The sequence below is a fragment of the Ochlerotatus camptorhynchus genome, unplaced genomic scaffold (assembly GCF_037179485.1).
Source record: "Ochlerotatus camptorhynchus isolate MF236.1 unplaced genomic scaffold, CSIRO-AGI_Acam_v1.1 ptg000443l, whole genome shotgun sequence".
NCBI lineage: Eukaryota > Metazoa > Arthropoda > Insecta > Diptera > Culicidae > Ochlerotatus > Ochlerotatus camptorhynchus.
In genome coordinates, this window is record NW_027040929.1 from 3575397 (window position 1) to 3592282 (window position 16886).

Genomic DNA, 16886 nt, shown 5'->3' on the forward strand with positions numbered 1-16886 from the left:
AATCTTATGCTTCAGAGTGGAGCGTTGGAGACGGTTGGTTTAGGTCCGGCATCGTTGGCTCAGGCCGTGACAGAATAGCGTCATGAACATGCGATGAGGATTACTGAGCTTCCCCTCTCTGATGAACCATTGCATAAGAGAACCAAAGTTCTAGCCTGAAGTGATAGTATCACACTTGTTACTCCTTTATTTAAAAGCCGCGTTGTAGTACGCTTACGTATAGGCACTGAAGTTGGGTGCGATACTGGCGGGTTTTGCCGCAAATCACTCTTATTTTATTAATTTTTACGCAGATAGATTTATTGGGGTTTGCAAGGGAATTATACTATTGAAATATTTCAGAAAGTGCCCAACAGTGCTCCTTCTACTTGCGTGACAAGCTTTCGTTGTTGTTTTCATTGAGGTATTACTCAGGAAACAATGTTAAACACCATTTTTGTACATGGTATTGCAACTAATCTTATATGAGCTTCATTTTGATTTGGGATGTTGGAGGCGAACCAGCCCAAGGCTGAAAGCCTCCTTAATAAAGCTAAATAATAATAATAATTGATTTGGGATAAGTGTTTGAACTATGGCTCGGGATTTCCACTGTGGCGTGTTTCTATTGTGACATAACCATACGTATTTTTGTGGTGCGACATAGTGGAAACGTGTGAGCGTAGTTGAAGCATATACCCTATGTAATTTAAAATCAGCTAGGAAACTTACTTCAAAGTGAAGCATTTTAGTCACTTGTAGGTGTCACCTGGGACGAATTAATATATATAAAATATAGGTCAAAGTCAAAAACAACTTGAAACACGTTAAACTTTAGATTACATTCACAAGTGCAGGTACTTAATAAAGCATGGTAGGTGGATTAGAGATTTCAATTATTTATTAAATTAGACTAGAGATATCATAATCATCAAACGAACTTAAATAAGAAAATTTAGACAGCCTAGTAGCATTCAGTGGATTAACAGAAGAGTTAGGATGCGGAGGGTCCGCTTAGGGAGGCAACTAGCCTTTAAAGCAACTGTTAACTAGCCTTTTTATTGTCTGTTTATTTGGATTATTGCTTTAAGATATCAATTTGGTATATATGTGAAAGGATGAATCAGTGGGAGATGGATTTTCGGTTTCTTTACATTTAGCATCACTATGTGTCATTTCCTCAAAACCCCCCAATAACCGGCCTCTTCAATCCCTTCCTTTTCCCATGGCGTTCAAGTGGTCCGCATAGACTATTCAGCCATTACCCGTCCTTTATCCTCGGCTTTGGATTGACTTGCGCTCCCATTGCCCCACCAAACGCTGCAAAATGAAAATGAAAATGAAAGAATCTATTACAAATGATATTGAATGATTCTAAAAGGGTATTTGTGGAGAGTAGATGGGAAGATGTCAAACATCAAACCCATTTTTTGCACTCCAAATATACAGAATGACTCAATTAACCTTCTTTAACTGCCTCCTTCATATCGGTTTTGATTGAAAATGAAACAACAGCACATTGAGCGCTTGACTTTATGCGAAACTTGCCGCCGTCTGGTGGTGTAGTCGTAAGCGTGATTGCCTCTAACCCCGAAGGGTTTGGGTTCAATTTGAGGCATAAAATCTTTGATCACGCCTTCCTTCGGAAGGGAATTAGACCCGTTGGCCTCTAACAACTATAGCGGTGCCGGTAGTGTAGTGGTATGCCTGACTACCTCTCACTCCAAAGGGCCTGAGTTCAATCGGCGCCGTCGGTATTTTCTGAGACATAAAATATATGATCTTGGAAGTAAAGCCGTTGGTTCCCGGTCCATCAGTTTGATGGGTCGACAGGTGGTAAGGTCCAGGTGTGGGAGCAGCCTTCCTAACAACGGTAGCATTGGTACTCAGTACGAAAAAACAAGATCGTCGGAAAATAAATCAAGAAAAAAAAGCTTGCCGCCACCTACGAAAATTTACATTTAGATTTTTCTAAAAATTACGAAAAGTGATATTAAAAATCCTCTCGTAGAAAGCAAAATTCTTCAGCTTCTTGTATCTTACATGTTAGCAATATGTTCATAGCATCTATTTATTTATTAATCCTGAAAAACAGGTTTTTAAGCTGTAATTAGTATTTGTAACCTTGGTTACGAGAGCAAAAAATGGTGATTATTGGAAAATAGTCATCCTTTTTTTGCTCTTCATTTAGCAGACTGTAGTTCTAAATTTATTCAACAAAGTTTTTTTTTCAATTTAAAGCAGCAAGTGTCCATCTTGCTTGTTGTGTCCATCTCTACCGATATTCCACTACAGTCAACTCTCTCTCTCTCTAACTTGATATTGAAGGGACCATTGAGTAGTTATGAAAGTAAATTTTAGAACTTTGTATTGGAAATATGGTACGTTGACCTGGATCTTCATCGGGTTACAGAGAATATCAATTTAGGGAGAGATCGAGTAATGTTGACTTTAGTTTCAATCAGATTCACTATTTTCACCGGGTTGTTGTCCGTCATTCTAATGATGCCTAGCCTAGTTCCTACAAAAACGTGCCAGTTCCTGAAAAACGTCTTGAATCTCCGTTGGGAACTCCTGGAATCTAAGCCAGGAACGTCTTGAATAATCGTCGAGGGCTTTTAAATTCTCTGTGATCTGAAATCTTTGTCATTAACGGTTGGAATTAAAGATGGTCTTGTATAAGAGAGGATCGGTTTTGAGCCAAACGAACCGTCAAAGTCAGAGCCAAACGACCAGCGCCTATCTTGACTGCATTGGCAGTTTTGCTTGAAACCACCTAGGCATAGGTTGCCAAGGCAGTTTGTTTTGAATCCGCTCCTCTCTTATACTAGACCTTCTCTAGTTGGAATCATCTTGAAGCAGACGGCGGAACGTCTGGAATCAAAGTTGGCCTTGTCTAGAAGTTTTTGAATCTCTGCAACGTCTGAAATCACCAAACGTCTGATGTCTGCTTCGAAAACCGCTAGTTAGAATTCACACCGAAAACATCTTGAATTTTCAAAAATCTGCATCTGTAATTTCATTTAGAAACGGCTCTCATCACCGGAAACGTCTGGAGTCTCCATCGGCATCACCACCAGCCTGGGTTATGCTCTTGAAGCCTCTCTACCGATCTTCGTTTGTTTTGTTTTGGAGAATGCTCAAAGCTAGGGCTTGACAGCTTTATTTAAATAATTTCAATGTGACTTCCTCCTTGGTTTGAACCTCAGACAAGACAGGACAATTGCCTTTTTGTTGTTGTTCATATCAGGTTTTTCAATTGCTATTGCAGTTCCTGTTAACATAATCCGTAAGAAATTAATACAAAAGGTCCTAACGGTAATTTTGTACAAAAAATTGGCTCCAGGTTTGGCATGTACCAGTTTAACTGTACTGTAGTTCTTCGTAGGACCAAAAACTTCCATTGCGTATATGGATTTTTTTCCAATAACTGGTGCATATGTCATAGCTGGCTCACTTACTCCATTACACGCTATTTCAAATTACCCAAATTTTGGGTAGAATCCACCCAGAACGGTAAAAACTAAACCTACCCAAAAATGGAAAATGAACAACACTGATCGGATTCATGTTTTGACCTATCTCGGTGGATTCTTCTCAAATTTGGTTGGTTTTAAAAGAGCGTGTAACTTTGTACCAACTCAAGAAAAAAATTGATCAAAGCATGCTTTTTTTTAATATTTTTCATACCATCAATGAAATTTTTCCTGTTCTTTAAATTTTAATTCCCTGGCAGGTGTTGTGTTGATCCCACCCAATCCGTTCCTATAACTCCATATACGTGGTTTGAAATCCCATTCGAAAAAAAAACAAAAAGCAACAATGTCCAGCTGCTATCGATCGGTATGTTCCGGTCGGCAGAACGTGCCACCATTGCAGCAACTACAGAGGCCGTCATCAAATGAGCATCAATTAACTCTGACCGCCTGGGCCGGGTTTGAGAACGGTGGCTTCCTGCATCAGTTCGAGACACGATTGAATAGTTCATGGCGGACAGCTCAGTTCATCAAGTGGTACGCTGTACTGATCAACGTTGTCGAAGCGGTAAGCAGAATGATGTCATCATCCACTTTGTTGGCCGATGTTGCGTTGGGACTGTTTGTGGTGTGATGGCACCAACCGGACCAAAATCCCTCAATAATTAGAGCTTTTGTACAATTTTCATCTTGTTTGTGCTGACGATTCTCGTTCTCTTTTCCTTGCTAGTGTTTTGCCATACATGAGATGATGGAACGGAAGCGAAATAAGGATATCGGAAATGGAGCGGGAGGAGGTGGGCTTTTCGGATTTGTCGGCAGAAACATGCACCTGATGATGGAGATGGTCATGTTACAGTCTAACGGGCTCGCTATTTATGGATTATGGAAGGTAAATTTCTGTTGCATCCTTCATCTACAGCCATCGTTCCTTTAATCGATATTTTGTTACGTTCGCTAGCTGATAGGCTGTTTTAAAAAAAATCCAACAAATCGTATGCCAATTTTGATCACTGGCGAAAATGGGTAAATCGGCATCTTATTGTTCTCAGTATTCAACGGTTCACACCAAAAAATAATTTTGGTATCACATCAAAGTGGATGCACTTCAATCGTGTCAAAAATATGGAGTAATATCACTTACCAAAAAATGACAAAATTATCATTGATACAGTGCATGAACTGACATTTCGCTGCTTTTTCTGCATGTGTTTATTTTTGTGGCCATAAAATTACATGAGATTTTAGACATGATTTAAGTGCATCCTCTTGGATATAATATTAAAATTTATTTTCTGCTGTGTTGCCTTCGATAAGTTGGAATTTATATAAATAATAAAAAGACTGCTTCTGTTATCGAATGCTCTGGATCGATAAATTGCATGGGCTCCAATGAGTCATCTATTAGGTTCGTCACGCTTTATAGCGGTGTTCAAACATTTATTACTAGCAATGTATAAGGTATACGAAAACGTAATGGAAAGGGTGGGGAGATCTTTAATTTCTTGTGACGTACGCCAAAAATCGCAGTGGTCTGAGATGGCAATATCATGATCTTTATTGGTGCCTAACCTGTTGACTTCCAAAAATGTTTACTTAATTAAGTCAAAGATATGTTCCCAACTCCATGATATTAACAGTCCCTTCATTTTAGCAAACAATGGTCGCTCCGTAACTCGATACCTCCTTTACTTGATGTGTTTTGTAATTTTTTTTTATGTATTTGCACCTCACCAAGTCGATTTTATGTTATTTGATTTTTGATAGTTTTAGATCATGTCATAGCAGTGAAATTTACGATTGTGATTCAAAATTGAGCTAGAAAGGTTTTAGGTTTACCTCTCACCCCAGCAGGCCTGGGTTCAATCCTAGTCGGCGCCGCCGGGATGTTCGGAAAGGAAGTAAAGCCGTTGGTCCCCGGTTCATGAGTTGATGGGTCGATAAGTAGGGTTCAGGTGTGAGGTGTGATTTTGATAGACAAAAATCAACAAGCATACAGCTGCGGTTGATTTTGCAAGCTGTGATATCGCAGCTCGGAATATCAAGCTAACTAAACTCACCAGCTGCAAATCTCACCAAATTGTGGTGAGATTGAGTTTAATGATTTTTGCTTTACACCCAAACGCAACCAAAGGTTCCATAACGGCTGGCAGCAGTCACTTCTTGTCTGTCATCGGTCAAAAGTAAAAAGAGATAGCATTCTATATTTTCGCTTTCTAAGAAAACGATGTGCAACGGAATGATTTTTGTGTCTAGTCAACTCTCCGCTTGATTTTTGTACGTTGTGAATAGTCTTGTAATATCAAAGGAGCTTGTTAAATCAATATCAAGCATGATATTCTATTCCAATATCACGCGTGATATTGAGAGCGTATGAGAGCGGAAAAATATAATTTGATTGATGATTTTGTCAACACTGAACCAAATGACCTCAAAATTCCAAGCTGGCTTTAAGACGTCAAAGAAACTGCACCGAAACCCAAAATGAGAATGGCATCTAAATGGCTTGAAAAGGAAATTTAGTTCCACTTCCTATGATTACGAAAATCGATTTAAAACACTAATATGGCCTAGAATAGGATTGAAAACGCCAAAACTTTATTAAGATTATTAAAATGACCTGACAACTTTTAATATAATCTTAAGCACGACATCTCTCATGAACAAGGCGTTGGTCAATCCGCACAGTGTGCCAAAAACACAGTACGCACGCTAATTGGCACTGTTTGGCGCCCATGGTTGCAAATTGTCATGATCTTTAAATTTACTGACATCTCTGCGCCTGCGCTGCGCAAATGTCAAATCATTGCTATTGATGTAATTCAATTTTTGGATTCGCAACTGCAATCGTGAATATTCGGCCAAGTCCCACCATGGATTCTTCAAAAATCGAGATGGACAACTACAAGACACATGCTAACACCTGTCTGAAGCAGTACAGCATTCCACGCTGCGTTCACACCGAGGTTCACACAATCAATTGTGAAACCAAAATCTTTGTGCTATCGGGAGGACCGGGGCTGGTCATCATGGAACCAAGTAATTATTGTTCGCCCATCTGATCACTTCTGCGGCGGCTGCTATTGCTGCTGCATCGTATTCAATCGTTCATCCTCGGGGCTGGGGTGGAGTGTACTTCAAATAAATATTAAAAAAAATGTCTATGTTGTATGTTCGTCTGTCAAAAGGTTCGTGTGGAAGATGTCGAAATAATGAAAGATAAATGGACAGAGCCGTGCTTTCCACTACTAATCTGTATAGTGTTTTGGTTTGAACAGATAGAAAGCGGCTAGGAGGGCTAAGTCAGTTTTTGATGGCACTTATGTTGATCTCGATTTTGATGTAGCTGTAGGATGGTGGCTTCCGATGATTGTTGTTCCACTGAGTACATGGTCGTCCCGGTGAACATAACACCATTACTTTTTGAATGTGTCTACCTGTTGGTCCGTTTCTGCTCCGCCTTGTCCCAATTCGCTGACAGAAAGCCATCGTTGAACTCCGAAGTCAATTTTTTTTATCACTGGAAGAGCTTCTCCCTTTGGTAACATCAGGAGCACCTAAGTAACCAAAAGTCCTGATTAAAGGCTATTTGTGGCTTAAGCAGCTTGGTTGAAGGTTGTCTATAGAATTCTAAGCAGCTTCATTTTTAAGTCGTTATAAGAACTTGAAAGTTCCGGTACCATAATTGAAGAGCATTCTGAGCAGCTTCTGGTGGAACATGAACGGAACTTTTAGAAAATAAATTAAAAAAGGTTTTTGTCCTCTACACCAAATTAATATTAAAGTTCGTACTTTTATGAAAATTAATTCTTAAGTCAGGTATTTATGAAAGTTATTTCTAGAGGCAAGTATGAAGTGTATTGTTTCATTATTAGTAATAGTATTGGAGGTTTTTGAAGAATTAAACCCAGTCTTTCTGCGTGAGAGCCCCAGCACGAACCGCTACGCCATCTGAGATACACACTACGAAACAATCATGTAAATTTAGGTGCTCTGAGACTGACATATACGAGCGTCAATTTTGACATAAAATTGAGTCATAATGGACGCCAAATTCAGCTCAATCAAATGTTCTTTTCGTCGAGTAACGTACTTTTCATTCTCGGAGCACTTAATTTTACATAACATGTTTGTTTACGTCTCATCTTTTATGTCAAAGATGGATTCCGTCACGTGTAAAATTAGTTTTTTCTAAGTGTGTATATTAAAGTGAGCTATTGGAGTTTTCAGTGCCAGCTGACTGACTTCAATACGAAACCCAACACCTTGATGAATTTTAAATTGGCGTTTTCCCGCATTGTATTCGAACACACTTGTGGCGCAGTGGTTAGCGTTCGTAGATCGCATACCAAATACATGGGTTCGATTCCAGGAAATTGCTCTTTATCTAGTTTTATCTTTGGATGGAATATTGATGCACTGCATAAATATTTGAATTATGATTTATTTGAGCAACTGATCATTTCATATTTACGTACATCAATTTTTATTCCTAAAAAATTCTTGTGCGGATTGCTTCATGTGGGCTATGACGGACCTTTTTAGAAACTTCCAAGTTGCTAAGAAGTTCCGCATGGAACTTTAAAGATACTTTAAAATTGCTAAGAAGTTCCGCTGGGAACTTGTTAGGAACTTTGTTGTGGCCATGTTTTCAGCTTTACCTGAAGTTCCTAAGAAGTGCTTAGGGATGCTTGTTGGAACTTGTTTTGAACTTCAAGAGCCTCAAGTTCCTCGTGTGCTTTCTATAGCTTCTTAAGTAGCCACAAAGTTGTGTTCGAACTTTATATGCACTTTATAGAACATGATAGTGGGTTTTATAGTTGAACGCGGAACTTTTGGTTGCTTGGGAAGAAAGCACTTTCGGAACTTTATTTGAACCTTATCGAACTGGGAAGTTCTGTCGGAACTTTATTTGAACTTTATGGAACTTGAAAGTTATGTTGAAATTTTATTTGAACTTTATGGAACTTGAAAGCTCTGTCAAAACTTTATTCGAACTTTATGGAACTTGAAGGTTCCGTCGGAACTTTATTTGAACTTTATGGAACTTGGAAGTGAGTTTTATCGTTGAATGCGGAACTTTTGGTTACTTGGGCAGTTTGCCTCAGCGTCTATAAATACAGATCCGTTTCAGAACTCGACCGCCTTCGCGAGGGGATCCTTCGGTCGGGCCAATTTGTCAGGTGTCAGCTTGTCCAGCTGGAGTGTTTCTCCACCTTTTCTTTTCTTTGTTGTTTCCTGATGGATGGCTTAGACCGCTCACGGTCAATCTCGCCAAAAGTATCGTCGGCTTGGTTTGAATTCTGGGGACGGCTTGGCACGGCTGCCGTGTAGCTGATGAAAACATAGTGATTATTGATACCTGTAATTTTAAAAGTTTGTTTGTGACATTAAATTCTGAATGATGATATTACCATAGAGGTAACTCTAAGACTAGTAAATCCCGAAGAAACGTGCTCAACTTTTTGGCTCAGCTCTGGTGCTATCTTCGGTCTCAAGCTAATCGATGCACCCCTCGAAACATAGGAAAATCCACGAACCCCTCATTTTATCTGTCAAACTTTCATAGCGAATCAAAACAAACATAGTGTAGAACTAGAATTTTGACAAGAATCGGGTACGTTAATCGATTTGCTTGGGACCAATAGGCTAGTCAAGTAGTGAGCCAATTTAAAATCGCTAGTTTCCACCGGTTGATATTACTACTTATCTATATTAGTAAGTATAGACCGATGGCAGGAGAAATAGGTGATGAATACTTTACATCTAAGATCTGGAATATGTAGTGCAAAGTTCGTGAGTGGTCGCAACAAACGTGTTTGCTCTTAGTTCTTTTAATTATTCGAAAATCTATTATATTAACTCCTTCTGTATTGATTTGTGGCCCTGAAAAGGGCCGTTTGTTTGTTGGTTGTTGGCCCTGAAAAAGCAAATCCACTCGCCCGGACCTGGTACATATGTAGATGGCATTGCTTCACGACCCCCAAAACTTGATAACTTCAAAAAATATAACTCAGAAACGAATATAAACAAATATATTGCGCCCTCTATCGACAAACCATAAAATCCATAAAATCAAATACAATCAATGTTTTTCAATAAAAATACCATATTCTCAATATCATTATATAATTTTTAAAAATTATTTTAAATTACCTTTCTTTTGAAATTCTGATCTTTGAAATCGGCCCAGTGGTAGAAAAGTTATGAATTTTTGAAAAAAAACTCATGTATGAAAAAAATCGATTTTTTGGACCACCCTAACACGGAAATGGTCACACTAATGACAACAAAAAATAAGTTTAAATATTTTGCGATAAGGAACAAAACTACCAATTTTTACGAAATTCTGAGAACCACTGTACCGTTTTGCTATGGAATGGCTGTATATTTAAAATCGCAAATATTTTGACACATCAAAAGTTACCTAGATACAGCATAAACTTCCAATGAATCTTATCTGAATAATTGTTTCCAAACAAATTTTACCTCCCGCCGTAAATTATGTATCCTCAATCGATTGATTTTCTTTTCCATTTTCAAAGTGTCAAAGTTATGACCCTTATATAAAAAAAATGATCACGAATAATTTATAATGCCATTAAAGCGCAATATTTCTCTCCGCAAGCCGCTAAACTTCCAACATCGCCACCACCGTTTAGCGATAAAACGAACCAACACCAATAATGTTTCACCATTTTCAGCCAAACAGTAGTCTTCTGCTGCCCTACATTGTGCTGCACATCGTCACACTGCTGTTGGAGTTGAACTATTTCATAACTCGGACCGCACTCGGTTGGACTTGGAACAGGCAGAAGCAATCCACGGTGGCTTCAAGTGGACCATCTCCACGGCCGTCAACATCAGCCTGGACGCCGGAGCATGGCACAACGTCGCTGTCGATGCTGGTTTTTGTTGCGTTTAATTTGCTGATAATGATCGGAGCAAAATTTGCCACCACACTGGATGCTGCATCAGCCGGCGATGGCAGCTAGAATATGTCCTGTACGTGACCGGGAAGCTTGGACGCTATTTTTGTGCGCCTACTTTACTATGCAGTGCTGTCGAGTTGTTTCCACCGACGATGACCGGAAGCACGAACCAAGCACCATACATTTGGTTTTATGCAGAATGCCTGTATGAGTGAGTGAGTGGCGTTGGTGATATTCCAGCAGTCGTGGTGCTTGTGGTTTCTGCGGTGAAGGTTAAATTATTTGTTAAATTATAATAAAGGTTGTATTAAAAGTAATGGTGTAACAGGTTTTGCGGTGGCGTTGAAGTGCTGGATGCCATCAAATAATAAGTAATTGAAATTATCTGCAGAGGGAGTAGCATTGTGCATTATTTTCATCATCACATGCGGCCAATCTAGAAGTTCTCACGTAGTGTATGCATTTGTAACCAGAAGCTGACTTTTTCTTTTCCCTTCTGCGGAACCAGAGCACAGAACAGTACTCTAATAGGTATTTATGCAATGAAAATATGTTCCATTTTCTTTCATTAACGGGTAATGAAGAATCATTCTCAACACGGGAGCGCAGTTATATCCTTTGAAGTGATGTTGTAAAAATCATTCTTAAGAATCTTGTTTGCAAATCATGCAGTGAAACTTCACTCGTTTCATACGCATTGCATCACAATCAATATATTCCATTGACAAACCTGGGAGAATCCCAAAAATGCATTTTGGCCTATTCTTTGGCACGGCGTGTGAGGTGAGTTGACAGTGAAGTGATGGTGAAGTGACAATTGTCAGATGAGTTTTTTCCTGGAAATCAAATGGTCACCTGAGGTCGAGTAAGTCACTTAACCTCACACGCCGCGCAGAATAGGTCTAATTGTTGCCACAAGTCACGTTAAATCCGTTTTTTTTAAATGAAAAAAAAAATCCAATTCCCACTGACCCCCAACAATTCAGCACATATTTACAACAACATTGTATGAAAAGCACAAATTTCAAGTGCAGAACGGTTGTGCAATAATAATTTCGTTTCAGCGCACGTTAAGTGACACAAAATAGCGTTAAGGTTTTTGCATTTTTTATTCTGTTGCTCTTATCCTGATTACTTTCATATCCCATCGAGGGAGCTTCCGTACGTCACATTCTGCTGCTGATTGGCAAAAGCTTTGCGCTCATAAAGAGACCAAAAAAAAACCAAAAAACCATACTGCGAATGTTTCCGCACCGTATGCACGCGTGAAATGCATTTGTTCGCATTCGCATCGGTGATGACATATAAATCACGTTTTTCGGTACTTATTCATATTCAACAGTTCCAACTGTGTTGTTGCTGTGCAACAGTAAAAAACATATGCGAAAATAATTTTGTTCCGACTGCACTTGGGTTTCTCTGTAGAGGAGTAATAAATTTCATTTTAAATTAACTGAGTCACATGTGTCAAGTAATGAGCGTAGTAGGGTTTCTTGATAAATACTAAATATAGCTTGTTACCCTTTGCGTAGTTTACCCTATATCACCAGCATTGAGCGATGAGAGTGAGTGTAGGTATCGGCAATCCATACTGCTATTAAGTATGAACGAGCAAGGCCGACTGTTGCTATCAATATGCTATTGAGTTATTTATTATATTAAGCTATTTATTTAACTGTTATACCGAAAGTTATAGTTTATTTATCTAATGTTCTATGTTATAAAACCTAGTTTATTAAAAACAAATGAAAATGTGTAAAAGATAGCAGAACATATTAAAAAAAACACTCCAAAGAAACGGTCAAATTTAAATTATCAAAACACAATTTATTAAACATTAGGTACACTTCCCCTACAGAAACCACAAACAGGATCGGATCATAGAAGAGGGAAATAAATGGAAAGTATGACGGGTGGAAACAGGGAGTATGGTCACATAGGAGAAAACCGAGGTTTCTACTGGGTCTGATCGAATGGGCAAGTTCTTTACCACTTCAACTCTTTTCGAAGGAGGTTTGGAGCATAGTTCGCAGATAAAAGTCAAAGTGTTTAAACAAGTGATAGTTGAAGTCGAAGTGACTTTAAGTGGAAAAAAAAAACTCTGGAACGCGCTAATCAAAAGAATTAGCTAACATACGTAACCCAAGTGCCCAGTAGTTTCCTTATAGTAAGACCTCCCATTGTTTTACACCCAAGGACCCATTGTCCTTAGTTTAAATCTCCGTTGTTCAGCGTCGAGCCAGCGGTCAACAAGCCCCCCCCCCCCCCCGCCCCAACAATCAAGCGTGAAGTTCCTCGCGATCACAGGCGATCAACCGAACGCTATCTAGACCGTCGGAGTGGTCAACCAAGCGAGCGTCGAGAGCCACGCAGCGAAAGTCTTGGGAATCAAGGTATCTCGATTTACAGATCTTGTTCTAGAAAATCTTCGTTAAATCAGGATAGTTTTCTTAGAATATTGCCAGCTCTTCTTAATTATACTTTTTTTTCACACAAGCGTGTATGAAGAGTTGGTATAGCCAGCAACGTTACTAGGGTTGTGAGTAGCAAACAACATCAAATAATCGTCCCTTGCTGTGATCGTACTTAACAACTAGAATAGACGATTTATGTGATGTGACACATCAAATACATAAGGACGTTTTTATCTCCCGGACAAGTGCGATACGGTATACAATTTCACACGAATTTTATATAAGGAATCGAACTGTATCATTTTCCCAAGCAACACACATGTTCTATAACAGTTTATATAACCTGTGTATAACTGGTTTTGGTTGTATAGCAGTTTACTCAACATAGTTTCATGAATTTGTGTTACTTGTGAAGGTCCCTCCCGGATGGAAACGAGCTTGGAGGCGTTCATAGAACTTCTCGGATAGTTTCTTTGACTTTACTGGGATATCTGAAGGGTTTCTCAAGGGAGTCCATAAAGACCCGAAGTTTCCCATGATTAACGGGGAGATTTCCTCAATAATAACCTTCACCACTTTGAACTGCATGGCCCTCTGCTTAAGCATTTTCAGAATTCTCGAAGCAAAACTCTTGCATATACACACCCCTATTCTGTATTTCGTTTCGAACGAAATTCTCATACAAAAAAATATTTTTTTGTATGAGAATTTCGTTCGAAACGAAATACAGAATAGGGGTGACAGTTACTCCAGTATTATAGGCCAACTAGTCACTACCCTAGTAACATTTCTGGTTTTATGAGGGTTCTGTAGACCATGATTTAGACTTGTAGAAAACTATAAAGCCTCGATAAAACTTGCAATGTTGCTTGGGTATTATGGGTCAGTCAGTTCTACGTGTTAATCAAATAGAAGTGACCCATATTGGGGTGACTGTACCTCTCTTCCGACCACTCGATAGCAGCATGCGCATGATAGGCACTCGACTACTACGAACTAAGCTCGCTGCTCGTTATGCATGGCTCATATATAACTCGGTGGCAAGTCATCAGAACTCCCATATCCTCACTATAAATGTTTTTTGTGCCAAGAGAATTATCGTTCAATTGACTCATAGGTGAGAGAATTCCGGGTACCCTCCTCTTTATGTTTATCACATTTTACGACATTTATAGCGAATTTGTTTATTATCCAGTGCGAACCCGACTGATTCAAAAACAAATGCACTATTAGATAAAGTCTTACGATCTCGGCATATTCAACTATAATTTTGGGTAACTTTTCCTACGTCGAATGGTGCAGCATTATTTTGCATGGTGGTTAGTAATTTTAGAGAAACTTTGTTTAACCTTTGGTGGTTCCTACAGCCTAAGCTTAGCGAGCTATCCACGTGTCATGTGCAGATTGACGATAGAAAAATTAATTATTCATCGAATGGTGTATGAAGAGAAAATCGTTTGGAAAGGTTTTTCATCATTTATATGGAGAACTGACCTTTCCCTACATCCCAGCACATAACCATGCATGTAGTTCCTATGACCATTTCTGAGATCCGAAAATATTGTTCCGTGTTTCCGAACATGTCAGTGAACCTAGATTTATATATTTGAGGTGAGATAATTGTTATTTCTTGCCAATAAATTTTAAAATTGTTGTTTTATCCCTTATGTGAAGAAGTAACTTTCCTCAGCACAGAACCATGTAGAATGGTTCCTATTCCTTAGATCCAAATTTTTTGTGTAAGTTTCAGAAATGCCTATAGACATATTTCTATGATATTTGAAATGAAATATCAATGATCTAAATTCGACATTTTATTTTAATAGTAGTTGTAATTATTTATAAGTAGAAGTGACCTTCACCAAAACTGAACCATGCAGCATAGATTCTTTAGCCATTCCTGCGATGCCTAATGCCAATGAACCACCTTCATTTATATTCGAGGGGAAATATTAATTATATCAATTATATTTGAGGTAAAATATTATTGATCGCAGTGGGAGTAAGTCAATTTTTTCTTTTCATTTTTCATATGGAGGACTTCGTCTTACTTTTTTATTTGCATTGATTTGTTTTCTGTCGATTTTGTTTTCCGCACTTAGTACCAATTATCTGACGCCAGGGAGGCAGCTCCAACACCTGGACCCTATCGATCCATCAACTCATGGACCGGGGACCAACGGCTTACTTTCCTTCCGAAGGAAGGCGTGATCAGAGATTTTATGACTCAGAATATCCCGGCGGCGCCGACTGAGATTGAATCCAGGCCCTTTGAGTGAGAGACAGTCACGCTTACTACTATACCACTGGTGCTGCTAGGACTTCATCTTAAACTTTCATGGTTTGATTTTGAAAGTCTTGGGAACTTTGTTTTGCCTAGATGTTTTGAAAAAATCGTAGAACAAATTCAAAATTCTTTTCTGAAGTATAGAGAAGGTCGTGGCTGTCCTGAGTTCTTGGTTGAATTGAGAGAACTTGGAAAAAAATTATGTGTTGCTGCGTCACATCATATGAATTCATTACTTTTGTAAATATGGTTTAGAACTGATTCTGAAGGAGCTGATCCGAGATCCGCAAACGGTAATATGACATTATTTGCTTGACACATCAAAGTTTTTCTCCAGAAAATGTTATTCCAGTGGACCTGGAATGAATTCATGATCGTTCTATGATCTCTAAATCTGATATGGATCATACGATCTCCAATCTGGGATTAGGCATGAGATTTGAAAAATTAGCTTTGTTGACTCAAAATAAATTGAACCGAATACAACTGTCATATCGAACTTTGTCTTTCGTGTTACCAATTGGCATATTCAATTCAAATTGAATGAAAACTGCTTGAGAATAGCTTAACGTTAGAATCATAATTTTTGAGACTTAATTTTTAGTTTTCTGAAGTGTTTACGAATTTTGAGAAATCCTAGTATACTTTTTTTTATAAGATTAATATATTTTTTAGTTGACGTGTACCATCGTTGAGAATAAAAAATAAATATATAAAAATTAGTTGGCTTGACGGAAATGAAAAATTGCCAACGTGTTCCAGCTGTACCAATATGAGTACGAAAAATGTTATTAATGGCATTTTAGAACGCGTTACCCACTGAGTTGCACCCACCGCTTTGTCCGGTGGGTTTTTAACCAAGCGCTCTGATTTTCTGCGAGTGATCCTACTCATATGCAAAAAATCAGACCGACTGGTTGAAACCCCGCCGAGAAAAAGCGGTGGTTGCAACTCAGTGGGTAACGCGTTCTTCGGGGGATAGCTGTATAAAATATTGTAAAAATTTCATGCTACTTTAAATGTTTTGTTCATACATTTTGCTATGTTGCTTACAAATAGAGCTTCATAATTGCCGAAGAAAGCGCTGGAGTCCTTGGTTCATAGGGTTTGATGTGGGTCAAGACTTCATTCGTATGATGTCTCACCTCATATTCAATCACTACTCGTTGTGCAGCTTGACTAAATCGTGGAGTCAGATCTGAGCTGTACGATTCCCTTCGGGCTCGAGGTAGTCAACTTAATGTTGCAGTTCGGGTTATTTTGGGTAGACGCGATCTGGAGTTTATGAAACTTATATATGTTTTCTTTAAGAATATTTACCTTAGATTGTAAGTTTGACTAACCTTGTGTTTAGTTTTTGTTTTGTTCGTGTGGCTTTTTTTTAATGAAGTCTCCTTATTAGAGAGTTGAATAGATTTTTCTCCTTTAGCTTACTTAAATCTTTGGTTTTAATTAGTTAGGTAGGTTCCGATTCAACACATTGTAGTTTCATTTATATACCTGTGATCTTGACTTTTATACCTAGGGGATGAGTACTTAAGGGGGTTAGATTTTGATAAGTTCTTTAGTGGGAATGACACTGATGAAGACTGCACATTGTAGTCGAAATACGTATCTGTCATGGATACCAAAATTAATTAAGTGGAATTAAATGGAAGATAACCTTTTTTGCTGTTTTATTATTTAATTTTTTTTAATGTTTGTTATCTGCAATAATTGTATAATTACACTGCTGATACCAAATTGAATGGGAATAAGTTCATGTTTTAGGAATAATTAAATATTTATATCGTAAATC

General features: G+C 38.4%; 1 protein-coding gene across 1 annotated transcript; it reads left to right on the top strand.

The window, feature by feature from the left end:
- The first annotated feature begins 3795 nt into the window (after positions 1 to 3795).
- LOC135711897 (uncharacterized) lies at positions 3796 to 10568 on the top strand. The gene is made up of 3 exons (XM_065234875.1): positions 3796 to 4023; positions 4186 to 4347; positions 10160 to 10568. Exons 1-3 carry the CDS (start codon positions 3802 to 3804, stop codon positions 10448 to 10450), a joined length of 675 nt encoding a protein of 224 aa, XP_065090947.1. The 5' UTR covers positions 3796 to 3801; the 3' UTR covers positions 10451 to 10568.
- Positions 10569 to 16886: the final 6318 nt, after the last annotated feature.